The sequence below is a fragment of the Scyliorhinus torazame genome, chromosome 11 (genome assembly GCF_047496885.1).
Source record: "Scyliorhinus torazame isolate Kashiwa2021f chromosome 11, sScyTor2.1, whole genome shotgun sequence".
In the NCBI taxonomy this organism is placed as follows: domain Eukaryota; kingdom Metazoa; phylum Chordata; class Chondrichthyes; order Carcharhiniformes; family Scyliorhinidae; genus Scyliorhinus; species Scyliorhinus torazame.
The window spans coordinates 90931693-90944180 of NC_092717.1; the positions used below are offsets into that span (position 1 = coordinate 90931693).

At 48.5% G+C, this 12488-nt stretch overlaps 1 protein-coding gene across 20 annotated transcripts in view; it reads left to right on the forward strand.

Moving 5' to 3' along the window:
- The window catches only part of LOC140385374 (band 4.1-like protein 3), a 322225-nt gene that overhangs the window by 165362 nt on the left and 144375 nt on the right, over nt 1-12488 (forward strand). For all 20 annotated transcript variants that reach the window (XM_072467470.1, XM_072467472.1, XM_072467476.1 and 17 more), the window contains exons 7-8: nt 794-1012; nt 9225-9312. In XM_072467470.1, the coding sequence (XP_072323571.1) occupies nt 794-1012; nt 9225-9312 (307 nt within the window). The remainder of the gene's footprint in view (nt 1-793; nt 1013-9224; nt 9313-12488) is intronic.

Genomic DNA, 12488 nt, shown 5'->3' on the forward strand with positions numbered 1-12488 from the left:
GTCTGCCTGTTAATTCTGGTGTGAAACTGATGAGTTGGTCGACAGCTTCAGAAAATTTAAAATGGGTGCTTGAAGTGATCATAAAATATATTTTCATTTATAAAATCAATGGTTAAAAGATGCCGCTGAGAGTATTAAATATATATACTTTCTGGGACTCTCTAATTTTATGACTTCAGATTACTTTGGTAATCAAGACGTGATTTTATAGTCTTGTCCTCACATAAGAGCAACTTGTTCTTCTAAACTTATTTTGAAGCAATTTTAAAAAAAATAAGAAATCCGTGTCAACTGGTCTGTTGAAAATCATTATTTTAAAATAGTTTCTCACCTTGCATTTCATTATTCTCAACGCTACATTGCTGAAAGTCTAGAATGTGTTTCAGGCACTGGGAAAAGCCTATAGAAGAACAGCTTTCACAGCCCTCATTTACTGCTTTAAAAAAATGCCAGAATATGATTTCCCCTCGTTTTCCTTTTGTTCTCTGTCTCTATCACAGCAGGACTGAAGTAATTGGATACAGTGACATGTATTTAAATCAAATCCAACCCATCATTATTATTTACTTTTGTCTGGACTCTGGTGATTAATTGTCAAATTTTGAATCCTGGGATTGTTCTGTCAAGTGCAAGTTAAGGCGAACAATGCGTGTTTTCAAGTAGAAATCCAGTTTTTTTAAAATCCTGCGTTTTGCCTTTCAAACTCGTGGATACTTCCAAGAGTAAAATTGCATCCAAAAGTGCTGTGGTTTTGAAAGCTTTCAAATTTCAGTATATTATTTTTTCGATATAGGTATTACTTGTGTCTGCAGCTGAGGGATGATATTGTCTCTGGACGATTGCCATGTTCTTTTGCCACACATGTATTGCTTGGTTCCTACACTGTCCAAGCAGAACTTGGAGACTATGACCCAGATGAATATGGCACTGACTACATCAGTGAGTTTCGCTTTGCTCCGAATGAAACAAAAGAACTGGAAGAAAAGGTGATAGAACTCCACAAAAGCCACAAGTACGTGTATAGCATATATAATAGTGTCAAATTTGGTGTTTTAAAGTTAAACAAATTGCTTTTCATTTTACTTATGAGTCACTTCTAAGCAGGTCCACAAATTCAAAATTCTAAGATTTCTGTATACATTTGAATTTACTTAGAGCTGTGAGCTGATAAACATTTTGATGCTAAAGGTCCAATCAAGGTAACACTGTTAAATCCTAAATCCCCGGAAACTCAGCAACGAATGAGTTGTTTCTTTGAAAATATAACATTCTGCAATATTAGATCTCTAAACAGCAACAGAAATATGGGTTGACTGCACGAGGTCTATGTAAAATGTCGAGTCACAAAGTACGGGGCAGCACGGTAGCACAGTTAGCACTGTTGCTTCACAGCGCCAGGGACCCAGGTTTGATTCCCGTTTGGGTCACTGTCTATGTGGAGTCTGCACGTTCTCCCCGTGTCTATGTGGGTTTCCTCCGGGTGCTCCGGTTTCCTCCCACATCTCCCGAAAGACATGCTTGTTAGGTGAATTGGACATTCTGAATTCTCCCTCCTGTGTACCGTAACAGGTGCTGGAGTGTGGCGACTAGGGGATTTTCACAAACTTCATTGCAGTGTTAATGTAAGCCTACTTATGACAATAATAAAGATTATTATTATTATTAAATGCCTCTTGTGCATGCTCCTTTCCTCAGATTGTGTTTTGTGTCCTTTTTAAACTGTCACTACTACTACTTTCTCAAAAAAACAACCGTGAGCCATCTACTTTCTGCAACTAATCCATCTATAACATTTTCCTCTTTCACTAATGACCGCCTAGCTCTGTGCTCATCTCTCCTGAAATTCTTTTAAGATTCTTCCAGACCCACTTTTGTCCATGTCAAAGACTGACCAACCAAAGTCACAAATCATATAATTTGTGAGTGTGATCACAATGTATTATCGTTTCTGTCCCCTTTGATCTTTTTGCATCATTCGGCACAATTAATCATGCCATAATCCTCCCAACACCAATCTTCTGTTGTCCAGCTTTATGGAACTGCCTGTAAACTGGTTCGATGGCAACCTGATGAGATCTAGCCAATACATTTCCAAAAATTGTTTCTCTTCCCCAAGACAACATATACTTGCCCCCTTCCTTTCCTCATCGATGCGCTGTCTATCATTAGTAGGCATGGTACCAGCTTCATATTTACAAGGATGACATTCTGATCTACCTGGCCACTGCTTTCCTAACCCCAGGAACATGTGTGTAATGCAAACTACCTGTCCACCACCATGTCTTAGATTGAACAAATAACAATACAGCACAGGAACAGGCCCTTCAGGCCCTCCAACCCTGTACTGGTCATGATACCACCCTTGGCCAAAGCCCTCAGCATTTCCTAGTGCTGTACCCCTCTATACAGGTCAAAACTTTCTTCAGCTGAGCAATGGCAGTGCCAAAGCCATATCTGCAGTGCCCGTTGCAAACTGTATACACCTAACCTGTCATTATTCAGCAGAGCAAGTTTGTGTAGAATCTTGTCATCCTGTTTAGCCCTGAACTGACTGTCAAGTCCAGTGTTCTCCAGTACCTATATTGTTTCATTCTATCCCCACAATGTCGTCCACTTCGGTTCCTGAAACCCTGATCCTTGGTTTTACTTAGCATCACTTATTCAAGAGCTCTACAAAAAGCCCATACAGTGTACTGTTCACATCTTGCCACACAAGACATGCTCGTCCATCACCCCTGGACTCCAGGGGCGGCACGGTGGCACAGTGGTTAGCACTGCTGCCTCACAGCACCAGGGACACGGGTTCGAGCACCCGGAGGAAACCCATGCAGACAATGAGAGAAAGTGGAAACTCCACACAGTCACCCAAGGTCTGAATCGACCCTGGGTCCCTGGCATTGAGGCATCAGTGTTAACCCCCAAATTTCCAATTCAGGGGCAATTTAGCATGGCCAATCCACCTTCCCTGCACATCTTTGGTTTCTGAGGGTGAGACCCAAGCAGACACTGGGAGAATGTGCATACTCCACACAGACAGTGACCCGGGGCCGGGGTCGAACCCGGGTCCTTGACACTGTGAGGCAGTAGTGCTAGACACCATGCCACCCATATACTTATACATTTATAAAGCCAAGGACCCTGTGTGTCTTTTTTTTAACGAACAATTTTATTGAGGTATTTTTTGGCATTGTAAACAGTTACAGATTACAGAAATGTGCAAACATCAACGAAAAACCAACACTTCCACCAAACCGTAGTGCACATAACCGATCCTCCCCCATAAACACTGCCCGCCTATTTATCCCTCCTACTCTACTCTAATCTCGTGGTTCACTGGTCCTCCCGCGCATCTGGCGCTCTTGTCCTCCACCCCAAAGAATTTGCTCATCCAAGCCACCGTCATGTGGGCCCGGTGAACAACCTTAAACTGAATCAGGCTGAGCCTGGCACATGTTGCGGTTGAGTTTACTCTACTCAGGGCTTCCGCCCATTCCCCGTCCTCCATCTCCCCGCCGAGTTCCTCCTCCCATTTGCGTTTCAGTTCCTCCGTCTGGGACTCTTCCCCCTTCATGAGCACCTTGTAAATATCCGAGACTCTCCCCTCTCCTCCTTCTCCTCCAGAGACTATTCTGTCCTGGATCCCTATTGGCGGGAGGCGTGGGAAGGATGGGACCTGTCTGCGTATAAAGTCCCGCACCTGTAAGTACCTGAAGTCATTTCCCCATTCCAGCACAGTTTCTCCTCCAACTCCCTCAAACTTGCAAAGTTCCCCTCCAGGAATATATCACCCACCCACCCGACCCCCGCCCGCCGCCATGCTCGAAACGCACCATCCATGTTCCCGGGGGCGAAGTGATGGTTATCACATATTGGAGCCCAGACCGACGCACCCACCTCCCTTACGTGTTTCCTCCACTGGCCCCATATCCGCAGGGCCGCCCCCACTATCGAGCTGGTGGAGTACCTGGCTGGCGAAAGCAGTAGGGGAGCCATGACCAGGGCTGCCAGGCTGGTGCCCCTGCACGAAGCCGCCTCCACCCGCTCCCAGATAGACCCCGTACCCACTATCCATTTCCTTATCATGGCTATGTTAGCCGCCCAGTAATAGTTGATCAGATTCGGCAACGCCAGTCCCCCCTCGCTGCGGTTCCTTTCAAGCATCGCCTTCCTCACCCGCGGGGATTTTCCCGCCCAGACAAAGCTCATAATAAATATGTTGGTACTTTTGAAGAAGGACCGCGGGATAAAGATCGGGAGGCACTGAAAAATAAACAGGAATCTTGGGAGAATTGTCACCTTTACCGTCTGCACCCTCCCCGCAAGTGATAGCGGGAGTGCATCCCATCTCCGAAACTCCCTCTTCATTTGTTCCACCACTCTAGTCAAATTTAACTTATGCACCTGCTCCAGTCTTGTGCCACCTGTATCCCCAAGTACCGGAAACTTTCCCCAACCAGCCTAAATGGCAGCTCCTTCAGCCTATTCCCCTGGTCCCTTGCCTGCACCACAAACATCTCACTCTTAGTCATTCCCTTCCACCCCTTTGCAGCTCTCAGGGCAATCGCCAACGGTTCTATGACCAGCACGAACAGCAATGGGAAGAGTGAGCATCCCTGTCTGGTCCCGCGATGTAGTCTGAAATAGTCTGACGTTGTCCTGTTCATTCTTACGCTAGCTTTTGGGGCCTGGTACAGTAGTCTGACCCAATTAACCAGTCCCTCCCCGAACCGTCTGAGTACCTCCCACAAATAGTCCCACTCCACCCGGTCAAAGGCCTTCTCAGCGTCCATTGCCACCACTGCCTCCACCTCCTTGCCCGTCGGGGGCATCATAATCACATTAAGCAATTGTCTCAAGTTGGCTATCTGCCTTTAACAAACCCTGTTTGGTCATCCCCAATCACCTCCGGTACACAGTCCTCAATTCTAATCGCCAGGACCTTGGCCAGGAGCTTGGCGCCACATTAATCAAGGAGATTGGCCTGTATGATCAGCAGGCTTTTGGGTCCTTGCCCCGCTTTGATATCAGCGAGATGGTGGCCTGAGACATCGTCGGAGGTAGGGTCCCTCTGTCCCTCGCCTCATTAAGAACCCTGATTAGCACCGGCCCCACTATCTCCGAGAACTTTTTGTAAAACTCTACTGGGTATCCATCCGGTCCTGGGGCTTTACCCGACTGCATGGCCTTTAGGCCCACCAGTACCTCCTCCGCTCTAATCGGGGCTCCCAGCCCGTCCACTAGTCCCCTGCCCACTTTTGGAAAGGTTCGTCCGTCCAGGAACCGTTTCATCTCCTCCGGCTCCTCCGGGGGTTCTGAAGAGTGTAGAGCTTACTATAAAAGCCCCGAAATACCTTATTCAGTCCCGGCGGGTCCTCCACTCTGTTCTCCTTCCCATCTACCAACCTACTTATTCCCCTGGCCGCCTCCCTCCTCCTGAGTTGCTGCGCTAGCAATCTGCTAGCCTTCTCCCCATGCTGATACACCACTCCCCTTGCCTTCCTAAGTTGTTCCACGGCTCTACTCATGGATAGCCCTCTCAGTTCCGCCTGCAGTCTCCTTCTCTCCCTGAGTAGGTCCTCCCCCGGGGACCCAGCATGCTCCTCGTCTATCCGGTGGATCTTCTTAACCACTCTATCCAATTCTGCTCTGTCCGTCCTATCCCTGTGAGCCTGAATTGAGATCAGCTCCCCCCTCACTACCGTCTTCAGCGCCTCCCACAGGGTCGCTACTGAAACATCCCCCCCGTATCGTTAACCTGCAGGTAATTTTGCATAGCCTTCCGCAGCCTCTCACATATCCCCTCCTCCGACAGCAATCCTACGTCTAACCTCCACTGCGGGCATTGGTGATTCTCCCTGCAGACCTGCAGGTCCACCCAATGTGGGGCAAGGTCCGAAATAGTGATCGCCGAGTATTCCGTATTTTCTACCTCCCCTACACAGTTCCTGTTAAAATAAAAAAATTGATCCTAGAGTATACTCTGTGAAGATGTGAGGAGAACGAATATCCTCTTCCCGTCGGCCGTCTGGCTCTCCATGTGTCTACTCCCCCCATTTGCTCCATGAACCCTTTCAGCTCCCTTGCCATTGCAAGGGAATGACCGGGCCGAGGACCGTATTGAAGTCCCCCCCTCCATAATCAACTTGCGTGAGTCTAGGTCTGGGATTTTCCCCAGCACTCATTTAATAAAGTCAGCGTTGTCCCAATTCAGAGCATATATATTCACAAGCGCCGTCTGCGATTACGCCCTCCGCCTCAAATTCAACCCGCTTATTGATCATAATTGCTACCCCCCTGGACTTAGAATCCAAGCCCGAGTGGAAGACCTGGCTGATCTAGCTCTTCCTTAGCCTAGTCTGGTCAGACACTTTCAAATGTGTCTCCTGCAGCATAATTATGTCCGCCTTCAGAGCCCGCAAGTGCGCGAACACCCATGCCCTTTTGACTGGCCCGTTTAGTCCTCTGACATTTCAGGTGATCAGCCGGGTTGGAGGGCAACCGCGCGCGCGCCGGTCAATCATAACCCCTCTTGGGCTCGCCCCCGGCCCATGTTCCGCGCCTCGCTTGCTTCGCCTCTTGGCAGTTTCCACCCCCGACCTCCTCTCCATTACCTACTTCAGACCCCTCTCACGTCAGCAGAATAACTTCCCCTCCTCCCCCCCTAGCAACCTCTCCCTGTAACCACCACCCCCGCCCCTCCCTCTACTGGCCGTATGCACCCCCCCCCACCTGACTCCCTTGACTAGCCAATCTGCTACCTCGATGACTCATCCCTCCGGCGCCCACTTGTCTCGCTCCCATTGTTTCCCCGACCTCATCACCCCACTCATCAACACACCATCCCCCGATCTGACCTACTGGAGCAGTCTCACTAAAATGGGAAAGATCAAACAAGATGGGGACATCAAACAGCAAAGTGAGGCTGCTCCAGGTGTAATACAGTTCCAGCTGTGTAAACAGATGAGTGTTAGCAAACGTCCCTTTCTGAGCATTAATAAAGTAACAACGCAGTAACACAGTACCTGTATAACTCCCACCCAAAAAAAAAAACCCAAAAACTTTAATCCCCATTGCTTACCGGCCACCTTTATGTTACAGTGAAGGCTCCAGCAAACAAAAAGAACACGACAAAAGGTAAAAGAAAGCGAGAGGAGGATCACATCCCCCCCCCCCGCACACCCTGTAGGCAAAAGCTGCCAAAAATACAACACAGAGCACCTTTAAAGCAGTAAACAGTCGACCGTCAGTCCAGGCACAGTAGGCATCCCCCCAAACAATAACTCTCGGACTCTAGCTTGAGACCGTGGGTCCTTTTTCCGGGACCAGCCCCTGATCCCTCGCGAAGTCCATCGCTTCTTCGGGATCGACGAAGTAGTGGTGTTGGCCCTGATGTGTGACCCAAAGACGGGCCGGGAAGTGCAGACCAAATTCACGTGCTTTTTAAATAAAACCTCCTTAATTTGTTTAAAGGCTGCTCGACGCCTGGCCACCTCCTGGCTTAGGTCCTGGTAAATGCGAAGAACACTGTTATTCCACGTGTTGCTCTTAGTGCTCTTTGCCCACTGCAACACCCGCTCCTTCTCCACATACCTGTGGGACCTGATCACCATCGGACGGGGGTGGGGGGGGGGCGGTGTGGAACCTGATCACCATCGGACGGGGGTGGGGGGACTACCCGAACGCATCTGCCTCGCCTGTACTCTATGTGCCCCCTCCAGCTCCGGCGGTCGCGGATAGGCGTCAGCCCCCATCAGCTGCAGCAACAGGTCAGCCACAAACGCTGTGGCACTTCCTCAGCCCCCTCCGGGAGGCCGATGATCCTCAGATTTTGTCTGCGGGCTCTATTTTCCAGCTCCTCTACTCTGTCCAGCAGTCTCCTCTGTCTCTCTTACAACCCATCGACTTCTAGCGCAGCAATCGTCTGCATGTCCGCCTGTTCCTCCACCGCTTCCCCCAGCTCCTTAACTTTTTTGTCCTGGGCATCCAATCTCTGATTCACTTGGTCCACTGCCTTCTGAAGTGGGTCCAAGTTATCCCGCTTCAACGTTTCAAAACTGCTTTTAATCACCTGCAGCGCTAACTGGATCGCCGGGTCCGAGGTCCGTAGGTCCGCCATCTTTGCTCCTGGGTCAGCTTCCACTGCACTTCGCCTTTGTCCTTTCCTTTCCCATTTACGCTGCTTTCTGCTCTCCTGCGGTTCCATGCAGCTCTGCCTGTTAACCAGCACCTCCGTGGCCGTGTATCCCAGCGCTCAACAGTCCCCAAAAAACGGGAAACCAGATCCACAAATCCTGCCGGAGTGAGAGCCACTGAATGCGCGGCTTACTCGCTCATCGCCGCCACCGGAAGTCCCTGTGTGCCTTTTTAACCATTTCTTCAATGAGTTGTGCACACAAACCCTCGGCTCTCTCTGTTCCTGCACCCCGTTTAGAAATGTACACTTTGTTTGACAATTGCCCCATCTCACGTGTCCTACCAAACTTTCAGCTGCCAAGTTTCTTCCTGTTCCATCAGCCCATCTATGTCACTTTAGATTTCATCACCACCCTCCTCATAGTTGTTCGCAAATAGTTCCAATTTTTGTATCATCTGCAAATTTAAAAATTGTGGCCAATGTCATTAATACATATCAAGAAAAGCAGTGGTCCTAGTACTGACCCCGGAGAAACCCCACTGTATACCTTTTAATTTGTGTTTGTAATGTATATATTAATAAGTATTAGAGTTTCTAGCAGCATTTTGTGACTGTAATTTCTTTCCTTATTTGTTTTGTCATTAAATAATTCTAAATTAAGAGACTTTAAACATCTCTCTGTAAACAGAAGAGCATGTTTTATGTTGAATTTTATTAAGTAGGGATGATACTTTATCCATTTGTGTGTTGCCAGTCAATCCATGAAGCGATACCTGTATTCAAAAATATGCAATCCACTTGCTTAATTTTCAGGATGCAGAGTAGTCTCTCAATTGGGAATAATGTATTGACAAAACTAGCATTTTTAAAGAAGAAATTTCCATTTAGGTACATGAGTTTTTATGTTCTTCACAAAATATGTGAAATGATTGTGAAGAGGTAGGTGTATATTGTGCGTTATCACACAGACTGAATTAACAACGTTTAGGAGGATTTGACTTGTTTTGAGATGGATTTTTGAAAGCTTTCAAAGAATTGAAGTTGGAATGTGAGCCAAATGGAAAATCTAGCTTTTGTTTCTACATTTTAGGGGTATGACACCAGCTGAAGCAGAGATGCATTTTTTGGAAAATGCCAAAAAGCTGTCCATGTATGGAGTGGACCTACATCATGCTAAGGTATTACTTTAACACGTGGACTGAGTGGATTGTTCCAGAGCGCATCGGTGTTGATTTACTGCTAGAAAATATACCTTTTACAAAAAAAGAGTCACAGGCAGCATGGTGGTTAGCATTGCTGCCTCACAGCACGAGGGTCCGGATTCAATCCCAGCCCCAGGTCACTGTCTGTGTGGAGTTTGCACATTCTCCCTGTGTCTGCGTGGGTCTCACCCCACAACCCAAAAAGATGTGCAGGGTAAGTGAATTGGTCACACTAAATTGCCCCATAATTGGAAAAAAATAATTGGGTACTCTGCATTTATTTTTTTTTTAAGTGTGCCTCAATAATGGTGTGAAACCAAACAGATCACAGGGCCAGCTGCTTTATTCCAGCTGAAGATAAATATTTTTTAGTTCTCAATTCTGCTCCGACCTGATAATAAATAACAGGGCTGATCCAACATGAAACAAAAAGATAAACACTGCTTGCGATCCGTCAGATGCACTGACATAGACAGTAATAAATGGCATCATTCGTTTTGCTATACAACTGTTGAAGGTAGAAGCCACATAAAGGGTAATTAATCTTCCGTCACCACCTAACAATTAATATCAAACTCAATATTGGATACATCTAGTTTAAATATTAAATGTTCAGGTTCCTCCTCCACACACAAGCACACACATTTTCCTCCACTAAGTAAAACTCTTTAGTTAATTGAAAAGGTAAATGCAATTTAATGGTAGAATATCCATCATTTGTCAATTGGATGTCTTCACTCCTGAAAGAAATCCACATTCTTTTCCCCAATTTGAAGTGCATATTTTCCTCAAAGGAACTCTCTACAATTATCCAAATTTACAGATTTTAGGGACAGGTTGGCAGCAGAGAAGATTTCAAAAGCCTAAGTGTGGGACTACTAGGGCAGGATTTCCTGCTCCCATCTCCCCTGGGACCGACCGAGGTCAAAAAACCTTTGGTTTTCTGCCATATCTATCGTCATGCCCACAACGAACCCCGCGGCAGCAGGACCAGAGGATTTCGCTCCTGGTGGGCAGACTTTAAACCATATAGCTTACCAATTATTAATGGGCTTCTTGCTGCTTGTCCATCCAGATCCTGCCTCGTTGCTCAGGCATTAGCTTGCAGGTTTATTTTTACATTGCCTGTGAATAATACATTTCCCAGTAATTCTTGCAGGACCCTTTTCAGGGCTATTGAGATTGGCTGACTAGTTAATCATCAACAGTGTCCTGTATTACTGGTGCCTGCCTGCCTCTGTTAATAGATTGCCAACTTTGCTCCGAGGATCAACAACCTACATTTATATAGCCTCTTAAGCATAGTAACATGGGGCGAGATTCTCCGACCCCCCGCCGGGTCGGAGAATCGCCGGGGGCTGGCGTGAACCCCGCCCCTGCCGGTTGCCAATGTCTCCGGCACCGGAGATTCGTCGGGGGCGGGAATCGCGCTGCGCCGGTTGGTGGGCCCCCCGCGCGATTCTCCAGCCCGGATGGGCCGAAGTCCCGCCGCTAAAATGCCTGTCCCGCCGGCGTAAATTAAACCACCTACCTTACCGGCGGGACAAGGCGGCGCGGGCGGGCTCCGGGGTCCTGGGGGGGGCGTGGGGCGATCTGGCCCCGGGGGGTGCCCCCACGGTGGCCTGGCCCGCGATCGGGGCCCACCGATCCGCGGGCGGGCCTGTGCCATGGGGGCATTCTTTCCCTTCCGCCTCCGCCACGGTCTCCACCATGGCGGAGGCAGAAGAGACTCCCTCCACTGCGCATACGTGGGAATGCCGTCAGCATGCGCCGCCCGGAGATGTCATTTCCGCGCCAGCTGGCGGGGCACCAAAGGCCTTTCCGCCAGCTGGCGGGGCGGAAATTCGTCCGGCGCCTACCTAGCCCCTTCAGGTTGGGGCTCGGCCCCCAAAGATGCGGAGCATTCCGCACCTTTGGGGCGGCGCGATGCCCGTCTGATTTGCGCCGTTTTGGGCGCCAGTCGGCGGACATCGCGCCGTTTCCGGAGAATTACGCCCATGTTCCGTGACTTTTCACGTTTTCAGACAAAATTTGACACTGAACTACATGAATATTAGGACAAGTGACCAAATGTTTGATCAACGGAGTAGGTTTGAAGGAGTGACATAAAGGAGGGGCAGGAGTAAAGATTGAGTTAGAAAATTCTCGAACTCCGGATCTAAATAGTTGAAGGTCTGGCCTCCGGTGGTGGGTGCAAATAAAATCGTAGAAGAACATGAGTCAAGGTGTTGAGTAATGCAGACTTTAAGCGGAGTTCCATGGTTGGAGTAAGTTAGGGATGGAGATAGACTTTGAAAACAACAATCCCTTTTTTAAATTTAAAGTATTGCTGGACCGGGAACCAGTGTAGGCCAGTGAGCTCAGGAGTAATGGCTGAATGTGAAGGAGGATACGGCAGCAGAATTTAGATGAGCCATAGATTATAAGGGCGGAAGTTGGGAGACTGGGGAGAGCATGCGAATAGCTGAATCTGGGGGTAACAAAGGCATGGATGAGGGTTTCCACATCAAATTTTGAGTCTGCATAGGTTTTATGGGATTATAATCCTATTATAACATACCTGGCAATAAGAGTGGGTGACTTTGAGCTATCAACATCTGTTGAATTTGAATTTGATTTATTGTCACGTGTATTGATGTACAATGAAAAATATTGTTCTACGTACAGTCCAGACAGATCATTCCATAGATGAAAAAACATAGGACATACGATGAATGCACAATGTAAATACATAGGCACAGGCATAGTGTGAGCATATGGAGTGTAGTACTACACAGTAGAGACGATGTGTGAAGAGATCAGTTCAGTTCACAAGAGGGTCACAACAATCCTCGGAGGTAGTAAGCATCATGGGTGAGATTCTTCGCGAACCGGCGGGGTGGGCCACTCCGGCGTGGAGGAGGGGCGTGAACCACTCCGGCGTCGGGCCGTCCTGAAGTTGTGGAATCCTCCGTACCTTCAGGGGCTAGGCCGGCGCTGGAGTGTTTGGTGCCGTGCCAACTGGCGCGGAAGGGCTTGGCGGCATGCCAACCGGTGCCGAAGTGCCTCCGCTGGCTGGCGCGAGTTGGCGCATGCGCGGGAGCGCCAGCGTGGGCTGGCGTCATCCCAGCGCATGCGCAGGGGGGTTCTTTTCCGCACTGGCCATCGCGGAG